This window comes from Cardiocondyla obscurior, linkage group LG01, assembly GCF_019399895.1.
Source record: "Cardiocondyla obscurior isolate alpha-2009 linkage group LG01, Cobs3.1, whole genome shotgun sequence".
In the NCBI taxonomy this organism is placed as follows: domain Eukaryota; kingdom Metazoa; phylum Arthropoda; class Insecta; order Hymenoptera; family Formicidae; genus Cardiocondyla; species Cardiocondyla obscurior.
Genome location: NC_091864.1, coordinates 216,237 through 243,506, shown reverse-complemented (window position 1 = coordinate 243,506; position 27,270 = coordinate 216,237). Strand labels below are relative to the sequence as shown.

The 27,270-nt window shown below is 44.9% G+C and overlaps 1 protein-coding gene across 2 annotated transcripts in view; it reads right to left on the bottom strand.

Annotated features, from left to right (window-relative positions):
- The window catches only part of LOC139106712 (lymphocyte antigen 6G), a 67,136-nt gene that overhangs the window by 19,688 nt on the left and 20,178 nt on the right, over positions 1–27,270 (bottom strand). For both annotated transcript variants that reach the window (XM_070663651.1, XM_070663655.1), the window contains exon 2: positions 10,780–10,907. In XM_070663651.1, the coding sequence (XP_070519752.1) occupies positions 10,780–10,907 (128 nt within the window). The remainder of the gene's footprint in view (positions 1–10,779; positions 10,908–27,270) is intronic.

Genomic DNA, 27,270 nt, shown 5'->3' with positions numbered 1-27,270 from the left:
TAAAAAGGCTCGATACTTGAACGAGAAGTGTTTATTGGATTTTATAAAATGCATCACTTTCCGAGGTGAGTTTAGTTGCACGTGGTGATGTTTTCGAAAAATTGCACGACTCTTAAATAAATGTATTCAAGAGCGTTAACAGGCTCGAGTCGGTCGTTTAAAGTGAGTACCGGAGACGCCCTTGCATTCTTTTTCAGGCGCAAGGCAAGGATGATAATCGAATTTTAAAGTTGCGCGTTCGTTCCCTTTTAAACAAGAGCATTCGGAAATTGCCGGTGCATTTTTAAACATCAATATTTTATCTCGCTCAAAAATATATATCGGTTGACGTAAGACATATGCTTCTCAAAGGCAGAACTGACACGCTTGCCTCTCGAAATGTATCAGTAGAAGTGCACTCGTATCCAATACCTCAAATTCTTATTCACGAGATAAAGGAGGTATCTGCAGTTGTATTCTGCATCCGAGCCGCGGAACGGAGTGTTTGTTTCCTTAACTCGGCAAAACGTACAATTTTGTTCGAAATGTTTAACGATTCCCTGAAAAATACAGCCATCTCGACGACAAAGCGATATCGTGGTTATCGTGATTGACGAATGAATTTCGCTTCGGGTTATACGGTTTGGTCTTGATAGCAACATTGATTGGAACATCGAACGGTCGCTGCAAGTTCGAAGTCTCTCTCTCTCTTTCTCTCTCTCTCTTTTTCTCTCTTATTCTGTTCGGACTTATCTGTTTTTGCAACTGACAGACAAACACATTACTCAGCGAGCTACACGGGCTCGCTCGCCCGTGTATGCAAACCTTTCGTTTTATGACGCGGACTGGTGTCTGATAAACTGCGCGCCCGACTCATCTTTATACGCGCCGCGCTTTTATTAACCCTTTCGGTATAAAAATTGTATCCCTTCAGACTGCGCACTTCGCACCGAGAAAACGTCCCCGGGGAGGAATCGATTGACCCCGTGGTAATTTTGTTTTTTATCTACACGTCGACGTTCGAGAAAATAATCGGAAAATCGAATCATGATTAAAAAAAAAAAGAAACAGATAGATAGAAAGAAAAACAGAATACTATCATTGAAATAAAATACTTGAGATTAAATCCATCACGTTCATTTTGACGACAAAATCGATACGCGTTTCATCTTTGAGATCCTTTTAGACGGTAACGTCTCAGCGTTTCGCTTTATAGTCCGCTCGGAATTTCTTTACAGCGAGTTAGTCAAAGTCGAAGGCGGCCGGGGTCCGATAAAATAATTTACTGGTTTTAAGACGTCACGTCGCATCGTCCCTCGGGTGAAATTGTTTTCGTGGAACGGCGGAGCGCATTAAAATGTCGAAGGTGTCTCGACGCCCTCGCGATCTCGCTGGCGCCGCGAGGCGCCGACGACGTATCGCTTCCGCGGCGGTTAAAATGCATCGAAGCGCATCGACGATAAGCCGCGCGTCCTTTCAGAACGTCCACTTCACCGAGACGGCTACGCGCCGACATTATGCGCGGATATTATTTTGAATTGCAGAGACGCGCGAGCGCGTGTGCCATTATGCACGCGCGCAAGTTAACAGTGTTGGCCGCCCGCGGGATAAAGGGGGGGATGTTTTATGTATAAGATGTCGCCGGGGGTGAAAGGCGAAACATCGCGGAAGGAAGGAAGCGCAACAGAAGTCGGGAGAGCGGCATCTCGCATTCGGGGAGAACGGACTCGACGGAGCGCAAAGCCGCCAAAAAGCGGAACCAAGTCGGATGGGATTGTCGGATGTCGGCGGGCCGCGTAGAATAGATGTGGACGTAGCTTTTCTTTTGCGAGGACAGCGTAACTGCAAAGTAGGGCATTTTTTAATCAATTTCGTATTATTTTTTTTGCAATCGCAACCATATACTTTTAAAAAAATTGTTCGTGGCGTCTACTCGTGGGAAATTCTTGGAGAAGTAAAAAATTTACAAATGGTTCTATAAATAACTATTAAAAAAAAAAAAAAAATGAGAGAGGGAGAGAGAGAGAGACAACGAAAAAGTAGGTTAAACTTTTTGAAAAAAAAGTTGTACAGAACGTGTTGCTACTGTTGTAATGTAGAACATTAAAAAGGTAAAGCATAAAAAATAAATGTGAAAAATGAATACGAGGAGAAAGAAAAAAAAAAGGAAAGAAATGTTCTTTCCCTGGGGTATTACTTTTCGAATTTTAAGGTTAAAATAGGACTTGTATATTTTTCTGTTCGATACATCTTACTTTTACTTCAAGGTCTAGCCGCGTAAATTCGTTTCTGGAGAGAGAATCAGCCAGCTCCTCCGTTAAGCTATTGAAAAATAGAAAAACGAATATTCGGGGATATTTTCTAATCTACCATTCGAACGCGGATGCATCTGAAGATATTTTCTTTATTTTGTAAATAGAAATTCGACATATTGAGTACTTTTACTCTCACAATATCCGAGGAAGTGCATCGATTTTCCCTTCAAAACGTACATCTTATGCTAGCCGATCTTGAGCGAAGTAAAATATTGATACCCGAAAACGTGTATTTTCAAATATTGCTATTTTATAATAGACATACATTACATTTACACGATTGTTCTTAATTTTTTTTTTTTTATATCTACAAAACCTATCTACAAATTAATTTTTAAATGAACAATTAACGTTTTCGATTTATCAAAGTCACAAAGTCATTTTTAGACCCGCAACACCTACGCACGCAAACTCGCGTCCCTGAATTCACCATGCATCCCTCTTTTCAGGAAGCTTTACAAATTTAAAGCCAGATTCGGCTTCAATCTGCGGCTTTGGCCAAAGTGCGACACGCATAATTTATATGTTTCGCGTATCGTCCCTCATATTTTATCCCCGAGAAAGGATTTTTCCTCCTAATACCGAGGCGAGTTCGCTAACCCGCGATATTTCACGGCTGTTGTGCAGCCCACGCGTCGTTTCAATTTCTGTCACGGTTGTTGCCCACGTATACATTTCGGCCGCGAGAACCGGCCGAATAACCGCGTGTGATTTACAGCGTAATATCCACGGTCGCAGGGCATCGTGTGCAACGAAAACTGCGTTCATTGCCGGGAGTAATCAGAGACGGGCATTAAGTCCGCGCGTTATATCCGGCCGCGCATTACGCTCGGCGTATTAACCATCGTTTTTTTTTATTTTTTTATTTTTTTTTCTTTCTATCCGGATCATATACATTTTCGAGGGAAACGATGTTTATCGCCCCGGGGCTCTTCCACGTCGCCGACGAGTTCCCGCGAGCAGTTTGCCCTCCGACTGAGCGTGCAAATTTTATCTTCCCGCCGCGTTTACGGCACTCCCGTGTAACGCGGGGTTCTTTCCGTCGGCTGTTCTACCTCGCCGGCTCCTTAGGAGACTGAATAATGAGCGAGCAAGCATTCAATTTACCGAGGAGTACCAGCAGCAGTAATGTTAGGATCCGTCGGGTTCGCCAGATTAATGGCGTCGTTGCGGGAGGATGCCTCTGTCGAACTTCTATTTATTCTCGACGCGATTTTATTCGCTTCGCGCCGCCTACGGGGAAAAAAGTTGCGGATCCGGCGAAACACGTCCGTTAATTTTGCTCTCGAAAACGGACCGAGGAAATCGGTCGGACGGCCGAGGTCGGAGTCGGCCGACGTTGACAAAGGTGGCTCTGATGGAACCGGGATAAGTTCCTGCGCGGTGCGCGTGACACGTCTCATAATCCACGATATATTTCCCCGAGAGAAACCGCGGAACTTCGTCGGCGGTGATTTATGCGCGATCTGAAAGAAAATGCCTCCGATAAACGAACGACCGTGTCGCGCGCGCAGCTGTCGTCGGCGCCCGCGTAACATTGACCTAATAATACTTACGCCACTACGATCACCGACAGCTGCAAAATTTCGATTCCTGCCGGTGCCGTGCCCCGTTCGTGTCCTACGGAGTGTCGTACACGTTCGCAGAAATGCCGGGTTATCTGTCCTTTCCCCCTTTTCTTCCCCTTGATCACTATCATTGATTTCTCCGAGCAAACGCCAATTTCGGACCGATTCGAAAATCATAAATTCCGGCCGCGCCGCCGTCGATCTAGGGTCGCCGACGAGAGAGCGATATATTACACGAGTCGAGAGGAGGATCGATGCCATGCCGGCTCCGCGTTCCTCCACCTTCGTCGACCGGCGACGATGCAAAAGAAGCGCGGCCCGTTTTCGCGGCGCAAACGAGCCGGACAAGGTAAAAAAAAAAAAAGAAAAAGAAAAAAAAGAAGGGAAAAAGAAAAGCCCGGAGTAAAGTACCGCGAGGGGAAAATCAAGGGCTTGCCGGTAATGTTGAGCGGCGAAAAAGTGAAGTCGACAAGCGAGAACGGATGGGAAGGGTAAAAATCGAAGGCCGCGCCGCGAGCAACGGCGAACGAAAGGGCAAAAACATGACGCGAACGAGTTCCCTCGCTGTGGAAGAATTCCCGAATCAATTCCCTTTAAAGATGAACAGGGTGGGATTTATAACTTGCAATAATGCTCTCGCGAAACGCTAAGGTACACAGAAACGCGCTGCATGAAAATTTTAGGCAAACAACCTGCCGGCACTTCCAAGCTCCGTGTCCCCTTTTTATCTCGCGTACGATGATTTATAGTCTCGCTGTTTCTTTTTCATCGCGGTGATGGTATCGGAGATATCGTCGCGGCGGGCAAAGAATTAAATCCGATTCCGTCAGGCCATGAATCGCAATTAAATCGGTGAGTTACAGGTGTATGGCAGGGTTTGCGGACAATTCCGTCTGCTCTCTCCACGTGCAGGCACGTTTCACTGCAGTTTAGGTGCGCAAACTGTTACGCACTTCCGAGGGACAATTTATTGGTTCGAAAACGACGGGCCGAATTGTTTCCCCCCGTTTTTTTTTTCCACCCTTTTTGGCCAGTAAAAACGGCCAGCGCAGAGGCGCGTTATGAAAATCCGATGCGGCAAACGCTGCGGCTGGTCGTCGTTCAATTATCGCAGTAAAGTTTCAACCCCTTTGCGCCAGAAATGTTAGCTAAATTGGACGCCCTCTCATTACGTTATTTGTTGGGAAAATAAAATTGATAATAATTGAGACTGCGTTAAATGTAAAAATATTTTAATACAATTCAATCGTCCGTAATAATAATAATAATCATAATAATAATCAACACTTTTGGCTGTAGTTTCGCTTTTGAAAGAGAAAGAGAGAAGCGTGGAGCTTTTAGTCATATTTGACGTAAAGCAGGATGTAATTACGTTCGCGTGTAATATGTTGTAATTATTCCCAATTTGCTTCTCAAAGCTTACTTTGCGTGTCGATTATATTACTCGGCGATTCGCTGGCGCTCAAAATTGTGGGCAGCGAGCCATAGCGTCGCGTGAATCGCATTTAATGAAGCGGGCAAAAAAAAAAAAAAACGCGGAAAATAGCGCAAGGCGTGAAAGCGGCAATTTAGCATTAACAGTGCAAGAGTCGCGTTTATCGCGCGCTGCAAAGCTAAAATTAATCGGCGGGGGGAGTGGGAAAGAGCGGGAAGGTAAGCGACGCTTAAGAGAATAACTCGTCGAAGCCTGACTTTTGTCGTCGCCTCCAGGGATTTTCTCGCGATATTCGGACGCGATTTTTTTAATTCGCAGCATCCAGAGTTCGCTCGTTACGTCGATATTAACGCGCAAAAATTGACGATCCCTCGCGAGATGATGAATCGTCGCGAAAAAAAAGGGCGACGCGCAAGGAAAAAAACGTGCTCCATTTTCCGACGGGACGTGCGCGACCCGAAAAAATTTTTACGTCCAGCTTCGCGGAACTTTCGGCCGCTCACGTCAGCTGGGCGCGTCACATTTCGAACATTCGCCGATTTATCATTCCGACCTTTCCCGTGGTCTTGAGGAGTGAGTTGAAAGGGCCATTTCCGGGCGGACTCCTCAGCGGGACCAGCGACGTTGTGACTCGGAAATACCGCGAATACTTCCACAGTCCAGGCTGGCTCCAGCCATTTAGTTGCGCGCTGCCGGAAATTTAGATTATGAACGCTGATTATTCCCTTACTTTGAAGTCGGTGAGAGCAAAATCAATGGATAACTCTGTTAACGAGGCTAATATACTCGCGCAGCGACATATGTAACGTTACAGGAGAGAAAATCCAATGACTCGTTGTCAAAGCCGTGAATTCCAACGTTGATTAAAATCCCGCGGTTCGGAAGGAAGTCGCGCACAAAGAAATACAAAAACCGCCTCTTCTTTCTCTTTAATTCTCTTTAATGAGAAAAAAGCTCGACGCCGCTCGGTGAAATTCATAAATAAGAGCTAATCAGGAATCGGTGGTGAAGCTTTGAGCGTTCAAGAGCACCTCGAACGAGTTATTTATTCGAGAATGGTGGGAGGTCCCTTCCCGCGAGAAACTAAAATTATCTCCAAACGGAAATTACGGAAATCCTGGCGCTCGTTTAGATCCAAGATACTTCGGCAGTGGCATTATTCGGCACTTTAATTGAATACCGCAAAGACACAAGATCACTGATTAGGCACGTGTAGGTTTCGTTAAGAGAGCAGCCTTCCAAAAGTTTTCGCACGGCATCACGCAAGGAATTTAAACGAAATAAAATATATAGAATTGTTATTATTAATTATTAATTATTATTAATTTTTATTATTCGCAAGTCTCAAGCGTCGATAAAAATTGGCGTGCGTCAGAAAGAAACGCGACGTTTGGCATTTAATAGTTTGTATACCACTTCCCGTAAGGAAGATTTATCAGCGTGACTTCTCAGTCAGCGAAAAACTAGGTCGGTCTTGATTTCGTCCTGAAATCTTTCCTCATTTCGGCGACAATCAAAACAACGCCTTTATATCGTGAAAAATGAAAAATTGCCCAAGCTTTTCGTTAACCTCGCTCGATTTTCGCAAATTCGGCGGGCGATTATTAAGCTTTCGCACCCTCAACCCGAAATATATATCGCCGCCATCCAATCTCTATGCAGATGCGAGACGAACACGTCGGATCGCGCGCGCGGGGTTGGGAAGAAGGGAAAAAAAAAAAAAAAAAGAGCGCGCCGTCGAACGGCAGATAAAGAGAGCAGCCATCCGATTTCGATGGCAAAACCAACTTGGCTCAGTGAATTCCCGTATTCCTCCTCGCGGTTTCGGCGCCCGCAAATTTATCTGCGGTACTTTCGTCAGGGCTCTGGGGCGTGAGTGCTTTTGAGACAGAAAAATCCGACGAGAATAGAAATATTATTGTGGACTCATCGGCGGAAAGAAACAGTCCCGCGATACGCAAGGATGTAACATAGAAACTGCTGACTGTCTTAAACCGTTCCAACGAGACAAGATAAATGCGGGACTAGAGTATTTTTAATCGAAAAATGTAAGCGATCGCATAACCGAGCAGGTTTAATCCGAAAACAATTCTGCCCAGAAATTCCGATTGTTTTTTTTTTTTTCTATTTGTTGCGGCAGCCGCGATACGAAATTGAGCGTAAAAGCGATTCGTAACGCTCGGGCATTCCGTACCCAGGCTTCTCATTTATTATAAATAATCTCATAATAGTACGTGCCTCCGAAACCTGAGAGGTGTATTCGGCGTTAATAAGTAACGTTGGCTGTGCAAACGCAGATGTCCTCCGTTATTTAAAAGAGGATTATTTTTGCGACAAAAATGGCATCGCTATAAGCTCGGGCAAGTTAACTAACGGAATTAATAATTAACGCGACTTCTTCGTTGCAACGAAGGCTCTATATTATAAGACTGCGCAAATGGAATTTTTTAAGAATTGTCGCGGCACTTTTCCTCGGGGTAATAAGACAATTTTCGTTAACGAGAATGTGGCGAGCTAACGAGAAGTATCAATCTCAAATATTATTAAAACTTTCAACCCGGAATATTTGACGCCAAAAAACTGTGACGGGCCATTAAATTAATTTTGCGAAAAACTTTCGCCGCTAACTGTTGTATGAATAATTACAAGCTCATTTCGGACGTTTCTATTTTTTCCCCAAACAGGCTGTACAAATTTTACGCGTTGGAGCTTTTGTCCATTTCATTAGACAATCGGCAGAAAAGCTGTCGCGAATCACTTTGACACCTCGCTTTTTCAACGCGAGCTTTAAATTTCATTCCGCGGACTCTTGCTTTAACTCGATTCGAGATAATTACACGTCCATTGCGCGTTAATGGGACGGCCGAGTGATGGCGATCGGTTTTTACCGTGCGTGATGGATCAAATAATTGGATCGAATTCAAAACATTAAACGTGCCGAAAGTTTGGTCCATTAAATCGTTACTGATACCGTCGGCTTGTAAAAGAAAAAAAAAAAAAAGACGAGAGAGAGAGAGAGAGAGAAAGAGGGACGTTTTCACCGAAGAGATAGATGGATGCGTATCTGTCGTGGCCGATAATGCATCTAAATGTTAATTAGTACGACGTGACATATGCGACTGGCACTAATTTGAAGGGCAAATCGGAATGCCCGGCGGTGCACTAAGGGGAAGCGACGCGAGCACGCGCGTAATAATGCAGTTCCTGCGACGAATGCACCCCGACAGCCCGGAGGCATCGAACTCCGCCCGGCCGCAGGAGATTGCCGACCGCATCAAAATCGGGGACTTAGAAGGCCGATGGCCGCTATCGCGTGCACAGAAGGCATTTAATTGCGGACGGATTATCCGCCCGTTTCGCGAAACTCTCGAAACCGACCTGGAAAAATAATCGGCGAAACTACGATGTCGTGATATTTATTTTCGGTCGCGAATCGCTTTAAACGCTCTTTTTCTGCCTCGTCGTGCTTTCGCGAAGAACGGAATCGGAACGAAGGGAGTTCAAATCAATCAACGGAAATAGCGAATAATTGTAACGTCTCGGGATGGCTCGAGCTTCGATTCGAGCTCCGGCACGCAAAATTAGCGGTATATTTCTTCGCGTACTAAATAGGGAGTCGAGATGATTAATATTTTGCGAGTGAAGTTCGTCTTTCTAATTAGCTGACTGATGATGCCTTCGTTTTCGATTTTGATGAAAGGAGCACGTCGAAAGATGGCTCGAATCGTTGCCGGTCTATGAACCCCACGTTAGTCTATTCGAATTCAGTATGTAAGCTTTCGTGCCCGCGACATGGAAAACGAAATAAGTAGTAAGAACGGGAGGGATGAGCCGTGATGGCAAAGACGGTGGAGGAGAGTCGGAAAGACTCGTCGTGGACGAGCGCCGCTTCACTTAGTTTGACAAAGTAACGCGAGGGATTCTCCGTCGTTATGCTGATTAGATCATGCCGTTTTATTAAGACGACTAATGTAAACTTTGGAATTCATGGGACCGCGGGAGAACGGCTTCCGTGTCGTTTCACCTAGGGACGAGGCAGAGTCTCCAATCGTTTCCCCATTGTCGCGGGCGCAGTCGCGCGCTATCGTCGACCTCGACTACTCGATTCCGTAGAACATTCGGAGTAAATTCCAAGAGATTTCGAGAGATTTTATTACGCGCAGAAAATCTCATTTGCGTTCCAGCCGTACATAGGCCACTGATCCGCCCTTATTCGGATCGCGAGGCAATATCGGTCGTTTTCGTGCCAATAAATTTCTCGCGTTTATTCTTCGTTTTCGGCCTGGGTCGATTTTCGGTTTTTTTTTTTTTTTTGCCGCGATGTGGATGGTTGCTTTTCGCCGCGTCTGGCCCCGAAAACGCACGGTAAAATATTCAAGGCGACGGAGACGAGCGCTAAGAGAAGAAAGTAGCTGCGGTTTTTCTCGGCAAATTACAACGCGGAATTATATATAGAGGCTTTATTTTCATCTGGAGCCAGCGTCGCTCTCTTTGTTGCGCGATGAGTGGGAAGGATCGAAAGATTTAATAATGAGATTTACTTCGTCGCGGGGGTAGAAGAGAAGAACCGACCATGCATCACGGGAGGCAGGTAGATTCTTGATAGTACAGCGCTTGGCGATTTCATAAATTATTTCGCTAAGAGAAAAGCGTGAACACCTGCGATATATATAGTTGACGCAGAAACAGGAAACGGCGTGCAAATTATTTACGTGCATAATGTGCGCCTCGCCTAGATTCGCGCTAACGAATCGAAACCGTATTGCTTTTAAACTAGGTAAACGCGTGCGTAAAGCAAATCGCGAACGTATACGCTCAAGTAATCGAACGCCAAATAGATATGTCGCGCCAAATTCGGTATAATTGAATGTTTCAAATATTAAAATATTATTGATGGGAAATATCGAGATAATTTAAGCGGCGGGACTTTCCAAGTTTATAAATTTATTCTCCCCGTGCCAAGAGACGCGGGCGTACTTCTCGAAATTTTATAAGTCTCTTCGACGGCGCGGCGATATACGTTACAACTTCTTTGCGGTGTACGAGGAGAAACTGAAAGGTTTTCTGGCGAGCGGACGTGCAAGCTTGCAGAAGACTCCCGAGCCAATTTGCGCGAACTCATCTCATAAATCCGACATCGGCGAACCCGGCCGAGAGGTAAATAACGTCGTTACAGGCGACTCTGGAAGAGTGTCAAGTGATCGTTGGCGCCGCATCGACGCCTATTTTCGCGAAAGAAATATTTATCTTTTCTCGGACACATACGAATCGGGCGAGCTCTCTCGTTTTCCAGCTGCGCGAGGCGCGCCGACCGCGTTCGCAATTTCAAGCATAGGGCCATAGAGCGTGATTTCCACTTTCTTGACAGCGCGCTTGGCAGCGTTTCCGCGGGATTCTATTAACGTTTCGCGCCGCCCCGTTTCGACAAATTCAGCGGAATATGATACGCGCGTGGATAATATATACAACATGTCGTACTTACGATACACCATGAGGTCTGGGACGGGCACTCCATCAGCTCGTGCGCGGTGGAATTGATGCACGGTGTAATGCTGCCAACTCCGTCGTTGTACTGTCCGCATTTGTAACATCTAATACCGTGCGCGACACCTACGGGCACACATACATTTAATCGTCAAGTGAAATTGCATGGGGGATGCGCGCCGCGATAATCCGGAAATGGGGAACCGCGACGAGCGAATCTACAATACAAATTCGCACGAGGCACGAAAATCCATTTTCCCGCGGCACCATCCGTTCGCCGGGGCAAAGAGGAGGGAAAATAACTCGACTGAAACGCAGCAGATTCGCAGCCGGCTTCTCGGCGCGAATCGATTCTTAATCCTGCGCGGCAGGCTCTATGGAAAAATTAATAGAACCATAAAACTCTTAATCGCGCCTCGTAAATGCAAAAACTCGGGCGTTCTGCCCAGCGCCGTGTATTTCCTTCGCGTCCATCTTGTAAACTCGGTCGAGTCTCATAATGTCGAACGTGTCACGCGCGACGGAAAAGTTTTACCGTTCCCTCGTTTTTTTTTTTTTTTTTTTATCCAACGCGCTGGACCGATTGAACCTCTTTTCCGTCGGCGAGTATAATGCACGTCCGTAAAATCGGGGATTTATGAGGCAACGCTAAGCGCCGACGTCGATTCCAGATGAGGCGCTACCGGGAGGTCGCGAAAGATTCGCCGCTCGCTAGATTAAACTCGCTCATCTATCGCGACGAGATAAAGAAAGATCGCGGAGCGGGAGTAAAAAGAACGACGAAATAACGCGAGATTTTTAAGCGCATCTTAAATGCAGCCCGCCGAACTCAAACTGCATCTTATAAATTTGAAATTTATTTGAGTTTCGAACTACTTCGGAAAAAGAAATAAAATAGAACTTTGATGTCGCGCGCCGTTAATGAGAATTTTTCGATAGATCTATAAACCCACTCGACAAATTTGACAGGCCCGGTTTAATTATTACGACGTTGACGAAATAAAAGTTGCGGCGTCGAACGTTTTTTTTTTTTTTTTTTTTGCGAAAGGCGAAAAAGAGGGAGGGGTCCCGTAATTAATGGGAGTAATAAAACGTTTTAAGTGTTCGCCGCAAATTCGCGGTGGGTCCTTCATCGGAACTTGAGCAGTTCCTAGCGTAGTCCGCGAGAGAGAAAGGCCTTCCCCCCTCCGGCGTACGGTCCCCTCGAGAAGTGAACCACCGTGGAACGTCGTTAGAACTTTATGAACTTGCGAGTTTATCCAGACCGATGTTTCGCAACGATGTTGACTCGCGGTTCTCGACAAAGTATTAAGATGGCCCGTTTGCGCACGTTCATTTATACGTCATGCCGCGTCAAATTGAAACAGCTCGGTAGACGACGGGGTAAACGCCAGGCGGAAAGAGACATACGCTTCGGATAAATTTTATCCGCGCCGTATCTCATCGCGGAATCGCGTACCTATAAGAATAATAGGATTTTATATCAAACGTCCCGACTTGTAAACAGGATGCTCGCGCGAACGTAAAAAGAAAATTGCGTTTCCTTCCGCGCAACCTTATTTCTTTTGCCGCGTCCGCCACGAGCGAGGTGGCGATGTAAAATATACAATTGCACGGGACCGGAAGCGCCGGGTCACGAAATCAGGGTCTTTTGCATAAGCCGGGGAGAAGTGATCCGATAACAAAAAATCAAATGAGCTCGATTCGCGATGTTATTGCACGCGAAACTGAGAGCGGCCAGATCGAGAGACCGAATCGACGCCCGCTTACTCTTTTTACCCCGCGCTGTTTTCCTATCTGCAATAAAATATTTTTGCTGTATCTTGACTGAACATCCGCCCCGCGTCGGAGCCGGCTCAATAAAAGGCCAACTTTTCCAATTTCCTGCGAGTCGACCGTTTGGAATTCGATACGCCAATCCGGCAAAATCCTAAACTCGATTATATGCCGATTCTCTAATCTCCTGGAAATCGTTTCAACATTTTTGCTTCATACCAGCAGATAATGGAATTTAAGACGTATATCGGCGATTAACAATGCTTACGTAACACAGTTATCACGTAGAATAAATTGTGAGTTACGCGTTGCGATCCCGTGGACCGAAATTACGGCGTTAGAGCCGAGGCAGCGGCGATACGAATCTGACTAAATTTCAGTCGCGCTACCAGGAGATCGGTGCATCTCTCAGCCGCGGCGGCGACGGATTTTGAAACGGAATCTGCTCCGCGGGATAGGAACTCGGGTGGGTTGTTTCGTTCAATATCACGGACACGCGCGCGTGTGCGACACGGAGATATATGTTCCGCAGCCTCGCGGCTGCGGGGCGCGCGTTTGGCGGCGGAGACGCCGCGCGACACGTACATTCGACCCCGTTCTCGGCAGGCGGCGGAAGAAAAATATTGGTACTAAATTTCGCCGAGACGGACGTGCCGTCCTGTATCTCTTCGCGCGTGATCCGGATGATTTATCCCACAGCTCATTTTTTTTCGGCGACGCACCGCGGCGCGCGATAGAGCCCGCAGCATCCCCGGATGCGCCTCGCGGTATTGATAGCCTGGCCAACGTGCCGATAGATGTATTTTTCCTGTTGTCATTATTCCACGGGGGGAGGTAGTGGAGGGTGGCACGTGGTGATGCGATCGGGCAGTTGCCGAAACCGCGCTCGATACTCTGGAGATTGAAACGTCCCGGGCAATTTCGAGAAATTAATTGTCTTTACACAACGGTATTTGTATGTGTGCGAATTTTTAAAAACACATTTGTGTGTAATTGAGAGAGCGAGAGAGAAAGGGAGAGATTGAGAGAAAAGGCCGAAAGCTAATTAAGTAAAATGAATGAATTTAATTTCGCCACTTTTGGACACGCGGCATTTTTTTAACTCGATGAAATTTAGCAGTACGTCTCAATTCGTTGATGTCAATTATCATTGTCACGAGCATGTAACGCTATAATGTTCATTACGCGTTATTAACTGTGACGATACGTCTAAGTAGTTTACGCAAATTTATTTGGCTTTGTGCGAACTGAGGGGTGAATGTGTAACGACGCGACAAAATAAACCATCTATGTTCCTCTGCTCTGTAACTTTGATATCCTTCCGCAAATATTTGCCTTCGATCAGGCATAATGGAGTCTGTACCGACATGCAGCTTCACTTCGCTAATATGTACGCAACGAACAGTCTCGTCGTAAATTCGTCCGATTTTCCGAGATTTCGTTACAAATTCGATGGAAAGAGGATATTTCGTAAAGATATCGAAAATACAAAATATCTTCCAACATTTTCAGCGCGTACGACTTCATAAAGTTATCCGTTAATTAGCATAAAAGTGACGGCAATTAAAGCTAAAGATAAATTGTCTTATGTAAGTAGTTGCATCAAATATGCGTCCCGTCAATGGAATTCACAACTGCGGCCCGTTGTTTCGAAAACAATTTAAACTTTGTCGCCCCGAGTAAGCTTAAGCGGCCATCGAGGAAGAATTCGAACCAACGAGAACGAAATCCCCGGCGAAGTGAGGATTTCGTTCTCTATCGGTAAACGAGTTAATCGCCCTGCCTGCCGATATGAAATAAATACATCACAATTTTGCAACTAAATAGAAATTAATAGCTTCCCTTCTAAAAACTATTAAAAATTATCCACGATGAATTGCCCATATGTTCATTAATTTCTGCCGTATCCATCTTTTACAATTAACTAGCATTAAGATTTTCCTTTCGTTTAAAAGTTAAAGCCCGTACGTAAATTTTATCTATCTTTTCAAATAGATAACGCATATTACAAATGATCGATTTAATTGACGAATATCGCGACGTATCTTCTCGAGAGGTTGCTAATCCCTCGGGAATTATTATCTATATTACATTCTTTCGCTGGTGGAATAAAAATGCAATGTACTTTCGTGGCTCGTGCCGTTCAGACGGAAACTTCAAAGAAGAAAACTCACGGGATCCTTTACGGCGGAGAAAACTCGCGACTCGCGGCGGACCGAGACTAATGGAGTAACGTTATTACGCGAGCGGAAAGATTCCGCAGTCGTCGCAAAGGTATCCGAACGGAAATGTCGATCTCGACGCGCTGCAATCGGCTTTGTGGTAGGCAACTTGCATCGAACGATACCGTCACGTAAAGTACGTTTGAGAGGAAAGTTAGCCTCCCTCTTGCCCACGATAGTCACCGGTGTATCAACGCGCGGTAACCAGTTTATTACTCCGACCGGCGAAGAATAAAAGTAATTTCAGAAGTATAAGTTTCATGACGAGATATTCGCGACTTTTATAAGCGGAAGCCGGGCCCCCGCTCAAGTGCAAAGGGATAATAAGCGCTCGTCAAGTATAGAATTAATCCAGAGGATTTGATTTTGCGAGTGACTTCTGAAAATTCGGGCTCTAATAAAAAAAATATCTGTAAGTAGGAATTTGCGTAATTAACGACATTTAAGATTCACGATAATGAGAAAGCGAGGGTCGGGAATTGCGATGAAATTTTCACTCAGAGGTGAACGAGCGATCGTGCGATTTTAACGAGGACGAACCACTGTTGTTTTCTCATTACGAGTGTACGTATGTCGTTGAGTTAGTCGCTGCTCGCGGCTTCGCCTCCCACCGTAAGGAAGTTCAAAGAATCTCGAAACTTCCCGGCGTGGCATCTAGGTGCTCCTGACTCCTGGAATTTCCCGGCCAGGAGCAAAAGCCTGTCTAAGACGTTGGCGCGGTGTGACGCCTTAGGCATTTCGCTCGGCGGAATTTTCTCTTTCAATCGATCGGGGATTTGCAGCATACAATTTTCGTTATCGATCAACGCTTCGCTCGTAATAATTATATTATTTAAACAGCTTGGAAAATATCCAAAGCGCGTGATAAATTTGCAAATTGAACGCGGCAATTAGTTTGACGGATAAAATGTACGTTGATAGGCGGAGATATTTTTAACGGAGGAATTAGAAAATCCGAGAACGATATATCGAGGTGTCCCCGAGCGCAATATTATTTGCAAATTCGACGGTCAGTAAACAAGGCATAGCGCAATCAAATCGATCGCGTGAGTTATGTGTCACTGTGATTCACGGATGCGACGACGGTAACAGCATGCGATTTCGAAGCGGGGCGGCTCCCCACAAGCGGGACGTAAATGATCTGCGAGCGGAGAAACGGCATCATTTCACGGGCAGTTGAGCCAATCGAGCATTCAGAGGTATCCCGATTCGACGTTGGTAGAAACGAGGAGAAACCCGCAAGATACGCTTGTCGTTGGCAGACGTATCTCCATCGATGGAAATTGCTTTGGAGTCGCCGATCAATCGCGGTACATACGGCTCTCGAAAAAACAGCAGAAAAGATTCTTCTATCTATTTCACTTTGCATTTTAATTACAATTATATTGATCCGACGCCGATTGCGAAATTCTGGAGAGTCCGTAATTTACCTTGATGCACGGAACATAACGTTTGATATTCAAAGATCTATCTATCTCTCTTCCTTAAAATATAATTTTAAAAAACTTTGCTTCGTTAAGTTAGGAAAAAAAAATTACAAATTATTAAATAAGCGATTAAAATGACTTTAGAATCCACCCCAAAAAAAATGGCGATTAATTAAAATAAAAAGTAAATTGTATCGCCTCTTACGCGCTAATTATATTTATATTTCGGTAAAAATTATTTCTATTATTTCTCTGATAATAATTTTTCAATGAATATTAATGTGAACGCTCCTACAATTTAATATTTATTTTTGTGTTACAGGATCTTAGTGTGTTCTACATCCCCGACATCCTGAGAGGAGGAGGAGGCCTCGGAAAAGCATCGGGCGTTGACGCAACAACTCGAAGGTAAGGATCACTTTGCTTTTACGTAAAATTAATAAAACGGTCGATCCGAAATAATAAAATAAAATCGAACGAGAGTAACGGGCAGGTAGCCGGGGCGGGGGCGGAAGGGGGGAGTGAGAGCGAGCGCGAGCACGAGCCTACGTGCCGCGCGCTAGGTATATTTCCCCACTCCTCCCACTCTCGCTTTGTCCTTCTCCAGCGGTCGCGCGAGCACACACGTAACCTACGCGCTGTACAGTAAGCACGTGTTTCCGTACCGAAAGTAGTACGTATTAGCGTATTGAGTATTCAACGAAAACCCTTCCGGCACGATAATTATCTTCTCCTCATTCTCCGTGTGAGGAGCACTTGAGGCTACGTCTTCTGTCTTTAATGTAAGCTACATCCTTACTTATTCGCTCATCTCTCTGAGGTGATCTTTCTATTTCAGAAGTGTTGTACAGTCTCGCGGAACTTTTTATTAATTATCTGGGCTTTTGTTGCAGGTGACCAGCGCGAGGACAAAGGTCAGAGTCTCCGAAAGGAAACGGGCCACTTCAATAGGAGATCTGATGTTCTGAGAGGAGGAGGAGGCCTCGGAAAGACTTCGTGCATCGCCGGAGCAGCTCCACGGTAAGAATTATTTCTATTCTATTATTTCTCTGATAATAATTTTTCAATAAATATTAATGTGAATGCTCCTACAATGTAATATTCATTTTTGTGTTACAGGATCTTGGTGTGCTCTACATCCCCGACATCCTGAGAGGAGGAGGAGGCCTCGGAAAGGCATCGGGCGTCGACGCAACAACTCGAAGGTAAGGATCACTTTGCCTTTACGTAAAATTAATAAAACGTGTAAAGAATTTTTTTTTCTTAACTGATTTAATTTATACAATGTCACTAATTTCCATTTGGTATTTTTTTTCTGTTGCAGATATTACCGCGCCGTTATCGCCGATATAAGTATTTATACGAACAGCAGCCAGTTCGTCGGTCGTTCGGGGCTGCCGATAGTTACCGGGCGTTTTGTTACGATTCTTTTTTATTCGGGAGTGTCGAAAAATTTGTTAAGTAATTTTCGCGATTGTAGCTTCACCCGGACGCGTTCGCGAGTTACTTGTGCGCGGAAGGATGGCTCGTCACGTCCCATCCGAGAGGATGAGCAGGCCAAGGAGGCATCCTGCATCAGCGGAGCAACTTATAGGTAAATATAAATTTTTTAAATAAAATCTTTATTAAATAAAGACTTTAATTTTTTTTTTATTAATTTTATAAATAATTTATATGTCTACAATAATATATTTCTTTTTATGTTACAGCCACCGGCAGAATACTTCAACTCCGCTGCCATGCAGATCGGTAAGTCACATAATTTTTTTTTGTAATTAGGACTCAGAACTAACAACCGTAATAGCAACGTCACCGATAGTAGCCTTGAAAGCAGTGACCTTTTAGCCGAAACCGCGGAGACGTCGATCGCCTCGCGCGCAAACAAGTCGATGAAGTGGTCCTTAGTGGCCCGGTGCTTTTGCACGGTGACGTCCGACTTGACCCATGTTAGCCGGTCGCGTCAAGAGTCGTCCTCCGCGTAGGTTTCGTCCCTAACGGTTTTCTCATAGCGGCAATCTATTTTCGAACCGTCTATTTCTCGGGAAAGGGGGGAACGGATATTTATCGTTGCGAAAAAAAAAAATATCAGAATGAATAATTAGCTGACTGGGCATTCGAGACCCTCCGAGGTGTCGCCGCATCGTCGAAGAATGCCGACGGTCCGAAGGCAGACGAGAAGGGGGGGTGGGTGAGGGTGTCCCGACCAAGGGTGAATCCGTGACTAATCTGAATCTCTGGAACTCACCTCCGCAAGCCGCACGTGAATGCGCCTAACAGCCACTTCAATATCCCGCGGGCTTGCCGAGGTAACCTACCCTTCGTAACGAGAGCCCCTCGCCGTGTTTCCTCATTTTTCCCGCGCCCTACTCTTGCGCGCCTGAATAGCCGTGGTTATTAATAACCGACCGCGATGCACGGCTTTCTCGGGGTATTAATGTGTAATTTGTACACGAAAATCGCGCACGGCAGTACCGAACGTCTGGGAGAAAACTAGCCTCCGCATTGAAAAAGACTCGTTAAATGACAATACTTTTAAATAATTTTACAGAATTTTTATTAAAAAAATTAAATTCTATACATTTAAAATTTGCGTAAAGAATGGAAAAGTATCGTGAGGTAAACCGCGAAGAAAAGCTTTTTTCTCACTGTTGTCAATGTAATTTATTTATTGTTAAAGAAATCCCATGCAAATGTAAAGCTCGCTTATCGGGAATCTCTGTGCAGTTCTTTGTGATATTTTCCCTTGTTAAATCCGCGTCCCCTCAACAAATGCACCGGGTAAACGATACGCTTGAATCTGTAAATGTTGAATGCGACGCACTCGGGCAATATCAAGTTTGCATCCAGGCGATATAAGATTAGCTACGTCCGAGGCACCGTAAGCTTGTCAAACGTTGGGGAAAAGCATAAGCACCCATTCATAACGCAACGACGTTCCCGAATAGCGTTCCGGGAAAACAGTCCGGCGGTGGACCATCTTTTAGAATATCTCGAAATTGCGAATTGCGCCATTTCCGCGAAAGCAACTCTTTTCGAACGTCATTAACACACGTTCGCTACTAATTTAACGTTGGCCGATCAGATAAGAGCGTCATTACCTTCGACACGAGCGCGAAACAATCCGCCGACTTGACGTCCAACCATACGTGGCTCGTATCGCTTAACACGATCGCTCGTTCCACCCGACCGCTTTAATTTTATCCTTCACCTGACGATACTTCCGCTCGGGTAATCTCTGGCAATCCGCAGATATTAATTCGAGACAACGCTCGTTATTTCGCGGACTCGTTTGCAGAACGCGCACGTTTGTCGCGTGACGCTGGGGCATCGCGATAAGAATCATTCTACGCGCGAAACGACTCTTGTGCACGGCTCTTTGTTCCGCTTTGCGCTCGTATCGCTCGCATAACCCCGTGATACCGCAATGACCACTATGCAGGGGGTGCTATGCGGCCCTCTCCACGCTGTCGAGGATCGGGATGCACTCGCGTGCGCGTGCAATGCGACGATACACGCGGACGCGCTCCGTCCTCCTCTCGCGTGGAATTCCGCGCGAGAAGTATGTTTACAGCCCCCGGGTCGTCGCCGTTATTACTTCGCGACAACGTCACTTCGCGTGCCCCGCAGTCGTTTGTCAACCCTCCCTCCGTTAAGCTCCGTACCTTCAATAATCTAGTTCTTCTCTTTTTTTTTTTTTTTTATATTTTTTTCTCCCTTTTTTTTTTTACTTCTTTCTACATGTCACGTTACGTCGGTTATAAGTGGAGTCAGTCATTCGTATTCCCTGCGGAAATATCTGAAGTCCGCTCGAGTCATCGGTAGGTGTTCTTTAGCGACAATATGTATTTAATTCGTCTCGAATTTATAACTAATATCCAACTGATCTCGTATTCATGAAATTTTGCATCAATTCGCCTCGCAGAGAGAATCCCGTCGCGGCGAAACTGTCGTGGATTCTCGTTTGATCGAAATGTCGGATAATCGCGCGCCTTATGGATACGTGACACATCGTAAAATATTCATAAGGCAAACATGTGTAAAATAATATTTGCATGGTTAAGTGTCGCTCGCCTTCTTTTCCCTCTCGAGAAATCGCGGTGCTGTGATACGTCGCCACGAACCGCCGAGCTTTTTTCCGCTCGTTCCCTCGTGTAATTTTTTTTTTTTTTTCCAATTCGCGAGGATGGAACTGACGCAAATAACATTTATCCCCGTAATATTACATCGAAATTATTCATTTGAACGACGGCACGTCAATACCGATTTTCATCGATGGCAATTATTTCGGATGATTAACGGAACGGAAAAAAAAATAAAATAAAATAAATGAGAGAAAGAGAGAGAGAGAAAAAAAATTGAATCGAATCTGACACGATCTCCCGAGGATTTTGATCTCGGAATTCATGCCAAATAAAAGCGTCGTTAAGATAACTAACGGGACGTCATGGATTGCCGGGCCTCGCCCGGTAGGTAGGGAGAGAGTTTGACGAAGCCGAGGGGTGGATTTCGGGGTAGGTCGAGGCCTCGGCTGGGTTGGGCAAACCGACCTAGATAAGTGAATAGTGAATGCACTCGGCGCACCAGGCGCGCTTCTAAACCCTGCATGTGTCCCTCCGTGCCAGAACGCCCTCTCTCGCGCCTTCTGCCACCGGCGGCCCTCGGCGGGGTAATGTGATTTCGGAATACGAAGTCGTTGGCACGATCCCTCAATGCGCATGTGGCGACGTAGAATGAAAAATTGTCCGCGTGAAATTGACCCTCCCAATCGTTGCCCTGAATTTGTTTTTACTGTATTACTCGCAAATTATCTCTCTTCTTATTCCTCTTCTTTTATGCGAACCAAAGAACTAATTAGGTAGAAAAGTATTGAAATCTTTAGCACAACAGACGCAAATTGCCTTTTCATATCGAATTCTTTCAAGACTTAAGCGCGTTGGTTGCGAAAAATGACGCAAGAAAAGGTTAAAGAACCACGAGCGTGGGAGAAATTTAAATCTCGGGATATTCGCGTGGATAATTAAAAATTTTATTATTGCAACGTGAAATAGCTATTTTATGACAACAGATTAATTTTGTAACAATGCGTGCGTCCAGAAACTTATGCAATTTGCATTTTCGCATTCAGCGAACGTTACAAACGAACATCGTGATTTGCTTAAGAATACTTTCAGCGAATGAAACGCGATACGGTTGAAAGCTTCAGCTGTCGGGCGGTCTTCTTCGCGATGAATGAATGGCGGATACGTTGAAAATCATGACGATCGCTGAGGACGGAGATAATCTCCCCGAGATTCAGTCGACGACGGTAAATTAAGCACGATTGGAAAAGATAAATGGTGCGAGGTAACCCCCCGGGTGATAAAATACCGAACGGCTCGAACGAATAAGATTTATTATGCGGAATGGAAACAATGCAATTGAAAAACATACGGTGGCTCAACAAAGAAACGCATGTCGATAAAGTATTCATGGACTTTATAACATAGCCCCGAAATATATAAAAAAAAAAAGAAAGAAAGAAAACGCAAGTCCCTAGTTCGATTTCAATTGCGGCGAATGACGTAGCCTCAATCGAAATGCCTGAATCGTGTTTTATCAGACGATTAAACAATTCTCTCGGCCGAATTTTCCAACGCAATAAACTCGACGCGCGATCCGTACTCGCGAAAGAACCGTTTAACTGTTTCACGGCGAGCCAACGTTCGGCCTCCTGCGTAAAGGAATACAATTTGTACGTCGGAATCACCGGGAGCAACCGTAAAAAAAAAGCTCCCTACTTCGAGGCTTGTTCGGGAATCGAATCCCCTCGCGTTCCACCGCTTTAAAACATTTCATTCGCGGCAATTTCGACCGTGCCGGCCCCAGCAAAATCCACGAAGCCATCGAGGTGCCGCGTGACCAGCGGCGCATATCCTTTTGATCTCGCGATCTCAGCGGAAACGGAAATCGCGAAGAGCCAGGAAAACGCGAGACGGCATAATCATATCCGGTCAGTTTGCGCCTTGCGAGTCGTCCGCGTCCGAAGCGAGTTTTATACCCCGGGATTTTCCACTTTTCTCCCCAAATTCTCCCGCGTTTACCGACGTAAGAGACGCGTATCTTCATTCATTTCTAGAACAGGCACGGCGCGAATTTTTATGACGGTATTCGTCGTATGCGACGTGTCGTACGTCGCGGTAATTAAGTTGTTGGGCTTCGCGAGTATTAATTGACCGGTAAATAATATACAACAGTGCACTTTACGTTACTTGTAAACCGGAAAGTTCGTTCGGACACTCGCGGCTAACCGCGGCTCCGCCAACTACCGTGGGCAATTAAGAACAGTCGATAATTAGCCGAGCAACTCCCGTCGGAGATCTTTCGCGCGCGAGGAAGAGCGATGCGGCTGGAAGCAATTCCGAAGTACCGCGCTCATTAGAGCCGCCCTTCGCTGAAAATCCTTTGAGAGTGGCCCGTCTCTTCCTCGATTAACTCTCGTTTAGTTAATTAATCGCAACTCGCCCGCCGAATATTACTGCTCTTTTATCGGCGCCGCGTCCCCTTAATGATCGACTTTGATATTTGACGAGCGTCGGCGCGTAACAAGCAAACAAATCCATTTCTTCTGCAAAAACCTAACGCTATTCCTCTAATTATTTCTCTAATCGTGTAAATTATTCGTTATACAACTTAAAAAAAATATTAGAGACACGTCGTAATATTTTCAGTTGTAAAAAAAAATGTTTTGCGCCAGCTGAGTTTAATTAGTAGATGAAGACGAAAGTTTAAATTCGCAGCTGCAGAATGTAATGTCTTCCGCGATTCTTGGGAATATCGGACAATAAGCACGTGTCGACAAACCGCGAAGTAGCGGAATGAGGGATAATCACTTCGCAGGATTAGCTTGTTTTTCAGTCGCGACAATTTTGCACCGTGGATTTCAAGCGGGCGCGACAGGCGTTCCCTCCGCTGCGCTTCCTTGCATTCTCAATGGAATTTATTAATGGCATTAGGGGCTATTAGGGTGACAACTTTGCCTCTCGGCGCGAGACGCAGCCCGGGCTTACTTGCGTTTACGTTATTAATGGAAAGTTAGCGTCTTCGCGTGAGCGGCAGTCGGGAAACGGAATGACAGAGCGTGGAGATGTACTACAGCGGTTTGAAAAATTCGTTTTGCGCTTTGTAAAAAAAAAAAAAAAGAAAAAATTAAAAAAATAACACGTTGCGTCACATTCGGAAAAATTCTGTTTGTCGGACGATGTCGAGTCGGGTAAAAAAGACAGTCACGATTGACTCGATGAAAATTGCAAAACGAGACCGCTTCGCTCGTCTACCTTTTGCAGTTCCCTTTCAAGATATTTATTTCATTTGGAATTTTATCCCAAGCTAAGTGTGAAAAAAAAACTCTATCGCTATTGATCTAAACAACGTATGGCGTTATATAGTATATAATTTATTTATTGGAACATTTAAAAAATAATCCTGACGATTACCTAGTGGAAATTCGCTCCGTGAAAAGCTGGTTAGAATTACTCCTACGCATTTCTGGTATATACGAGATATTCATTACTGCGATGTAAAAAGCTTGGTCGGTATACATAATCCAGTGAAGCGAGTGTTTTTTTATGCTCTTAACTACTCATTCCGTTTTTAAAAAAGATGAAAGAACTTCTCTCAGGCGAAAAAAAAAATTCATTAACACGCAACACGCAACTCTGCAGACAAAAATAATTGTTGCAATTGTTAATTATGCATTGTCGTGAAAATTAAATGCTCTATAAATACATTTCTACAATATTTAAATGAATATTAAAAGCGTTGTAAATATTATATTTAATAACAATGAAACTATTCCTAATAACGCAATGTTTTGCGGAATAATTTACGCGATTTGAGCACGAGTTTGAATCAAGCCGGTAAAAATTTAATAAAATATTAATTGTCCCTTCCAACATTAGAGCTTTGTGATTTAATAAAGATTGTACACAAGTAAATATTGAAAATTTCCATTACTAAAAAGTCAGACAGGATTTTTCGATTTAGAAAGAAAGTTCTTCGGCTTTTCTGAAAATAAGCGGAAGTCCGCAGTTTTTCTGGAGAAAGGTAATATCCTGAACAAAACCTTTTGCCGACGATCGTCCCGTCGTAGACAAAATTCCAAAAGAAGAGTATCTTTGAGTTGATGCGAACGAAAAATTTATAGTAAATGCAACGCTAAAGAAAATTGCTTGAAGAAGTAACTTCAAAAAGATCGAACTTCGCGAGAAAACTACTCTTTTTCTATTAGCCACGCCGAGAAAGGTTCTGGTCGCGAAAAACAATATAATGTTTAATGTGCAACACGTTAAAATAAAAAAAAATTGACTCGAGTATTGTAAATGAAAGCTTTCGGCGGTCACTTTCGCCCCGCGATTTTCATATAGAGATCGTTATGTCGTCGATATATGGCGCCTAGAGAGGACGGTGGCGAACATCCTTGGCATTTCCATTTCCACTTTTCAGGAGTGCGCGAAAACGGAAAGGGCGAGCTGCAGAAGAAGGCGGAGAGAAAGAGAGAGAAAAAGATAGAGAAAGGCAAGGGTAGAACGAGGATAGACAGATTAGCTCTTTACTACGGCACGATTTAATCTCTGCTCGCCGCAGGCCTCTCGAAACCACCCTCCGAAATCCTCTTCTACTCGGTCCTACCATTCTCATCCCTTGGTCCTTTCTCTCTCTCTCTCTTTCTCCCCGTCTCGACCCTTTACACAATTCCTGCGGCGGAACTACGACGTGCAAACCTCCGTTTGAAAGTTCGTTTCTCGTCGAGTTATTCTCAGGAACATCGGCGACCAAGTCGTTTAATAGCAGTGACTCTCCTCGCCTTCATGCAGAACGATTGATATCGAGAAGTAGACATGTGGCTTTACCACTTGAACGTTACGGCATAAAAAGTTCTTGGACGACACGCGCGCTTGTTCGAATACTTCGATACTCGTGTAATCAAGCTCAACTAGTTTTAGCTCTCTAAAGTTCTTTTTTTTTATTTGCTTTTGTAAAAAGCATAGTTCGTAGATAAAGTTTAAGTACTCTAAAAATATTAAACTACTGCTTCGTTTCTTTTATTTTAATGTAAAAGTAATGTACGATACTGTCATTATATTTAGTGACAAAAATAGCATCTAAATTTTGCATAAAAGAGAAAGAGAGAGAGAGACAAGAGAGAGTACAAGTTTTTTTTTTTATTTAAAAAATAATTTTGTAAAAACGACGACTTGCTGCTTATACCTCGCAAGTTGTTAAAGTAATTGCGGGCGTTTTCTTCAGTTTGAAAGCATTTGTCTTAGTTTTCTTCGGTTTGCGAGCGTTTTCCTCGTTCTCTATACTCCCCACTTTCTTTTTGCGCTTGCTCGTTTAATATTTATCCGCGTCTACCCTTCGATAATAATTACAAAACTAAACTGCATCGTAACCATACAAATGCATTTATATTAAGAGCGCTGTACCTCGTAACATAATACAGAGCCCCGTGCAATTATAAAAAGGAAGACTCGAAAGTAACCCCTTGGCTTCGCAGGGCAAGAGATGCGTGAAAGCAAGAAAAAGCGCTCCGGTAGCGTGTGACGCGCGCGGAAGATAGATTAGTTGCGCTTTGAAGACAGGGTCAAAGTTGTAGCGTCTGTCGTCAAAAGAGGTGCAACGGGGAGGGCGAGATCGAAGTTGACATTGTTTCCTCGCACGACAAGGAACCACGACCCGCGATCGCGCGCGCACACACACGTCGGAACGAGACTCCGAGCTAATGAAAAATGAGTCGAACAGTTGGGAAAACCGTGTCCATTCTTCTCGCGGCTCCCCCGACCCCGTTGCACCCAGAGCTTTCGCGGGTATCGCGAAAATATCACTGGTAAACGACTGGGCGAAGATCGATGGTTCAACGTTGGAGGGGTTTTTTTTTTTTCCGGGGCGCATCGTAACGTCGCGAAATAACGTCCGCAAAATCAATTACAACGTTCCGAAGTCGTCGCGACGTCGTGCTGAAAACACCCCTTCCGCGTCGTTACTCGCCGTAATCGCGTTTTATCGCTCGGGCCGCCCCGCGAAACGGGAGCAATAATAAGAATAAAGGTCGAGTAAACTGTACCGGGGTCGATCGCGGAAAGCGTAGGCGGCGGGGACGTTTTGATGGATGCTTCTGTGTCGAGAAAAGAGCGGTGATCAGCGGGCGAAGAGGCTGGCGATGTTTCTGACTAATTGGCGGGCCGATACGATACGTTTGCCGTGCCCGGGACCGACGGGAGGCATCGTGGCCGTAATATCGACGATTTGAAGACGCCTTGAGCATCCGAGTCACGTTTCGCGGTAGAGGGACGCTACAAGGAATGCCAAGCCGCTGATAGATCGGCTCGGAAAATACCGGAAGAGCCTACGCTCTCCTTACAAATCCGCCGCTCGAATCACGGGGCTTCCTACGGCGGCACGGGCGTATAATTAGTCCGCTCTAAACCGAACGCGATCGATCAAGCGGACCACCGACAGCTCGCAACCAAGAAGGATTGTCCGCGAATATTGGGCGGCGTTATGGCAGGGAGCGATACGTGTTTCGGGCATCGCGCCTCTCGGAAGAGAAATGACCGTGAGGCACGTGAGGATGCCGGTAACGATGATAGTCTACTTCTGCCGCGAGTATAAATCATTAATTAAATTTCGGATCGATTTCTGGGAGCAGATTGCATCGTGCTCCGAGGCTACGATCGCCTCCTCCGTGGCATAACGCTCGAGATATTTCGCGAGCAATAATTCACCGAGCGCATTTCCGTTGGATGTATTCGTATTTTCTTTCTTTCTTTCTTTTTTTTTTCCTTTTTCTTATTACCGCGTTATGTACTGCACGTCATGTGAAAGAACGTTTTTGAGAATCTTACATTTCCGCTTTTCTCATACATATAAAGCAAGTGGCAAAAATTAAGTTTGGAACGGATAAAACGCAGCGGTTGAATAAAAGAATATTTAATATTTTAATATAAATTAAATCGAAAATTTAATTCCTGTAATTTCCCCATTCTGTACACTTTTAAAAGACTACATTTAAAACAATTAAAAAAT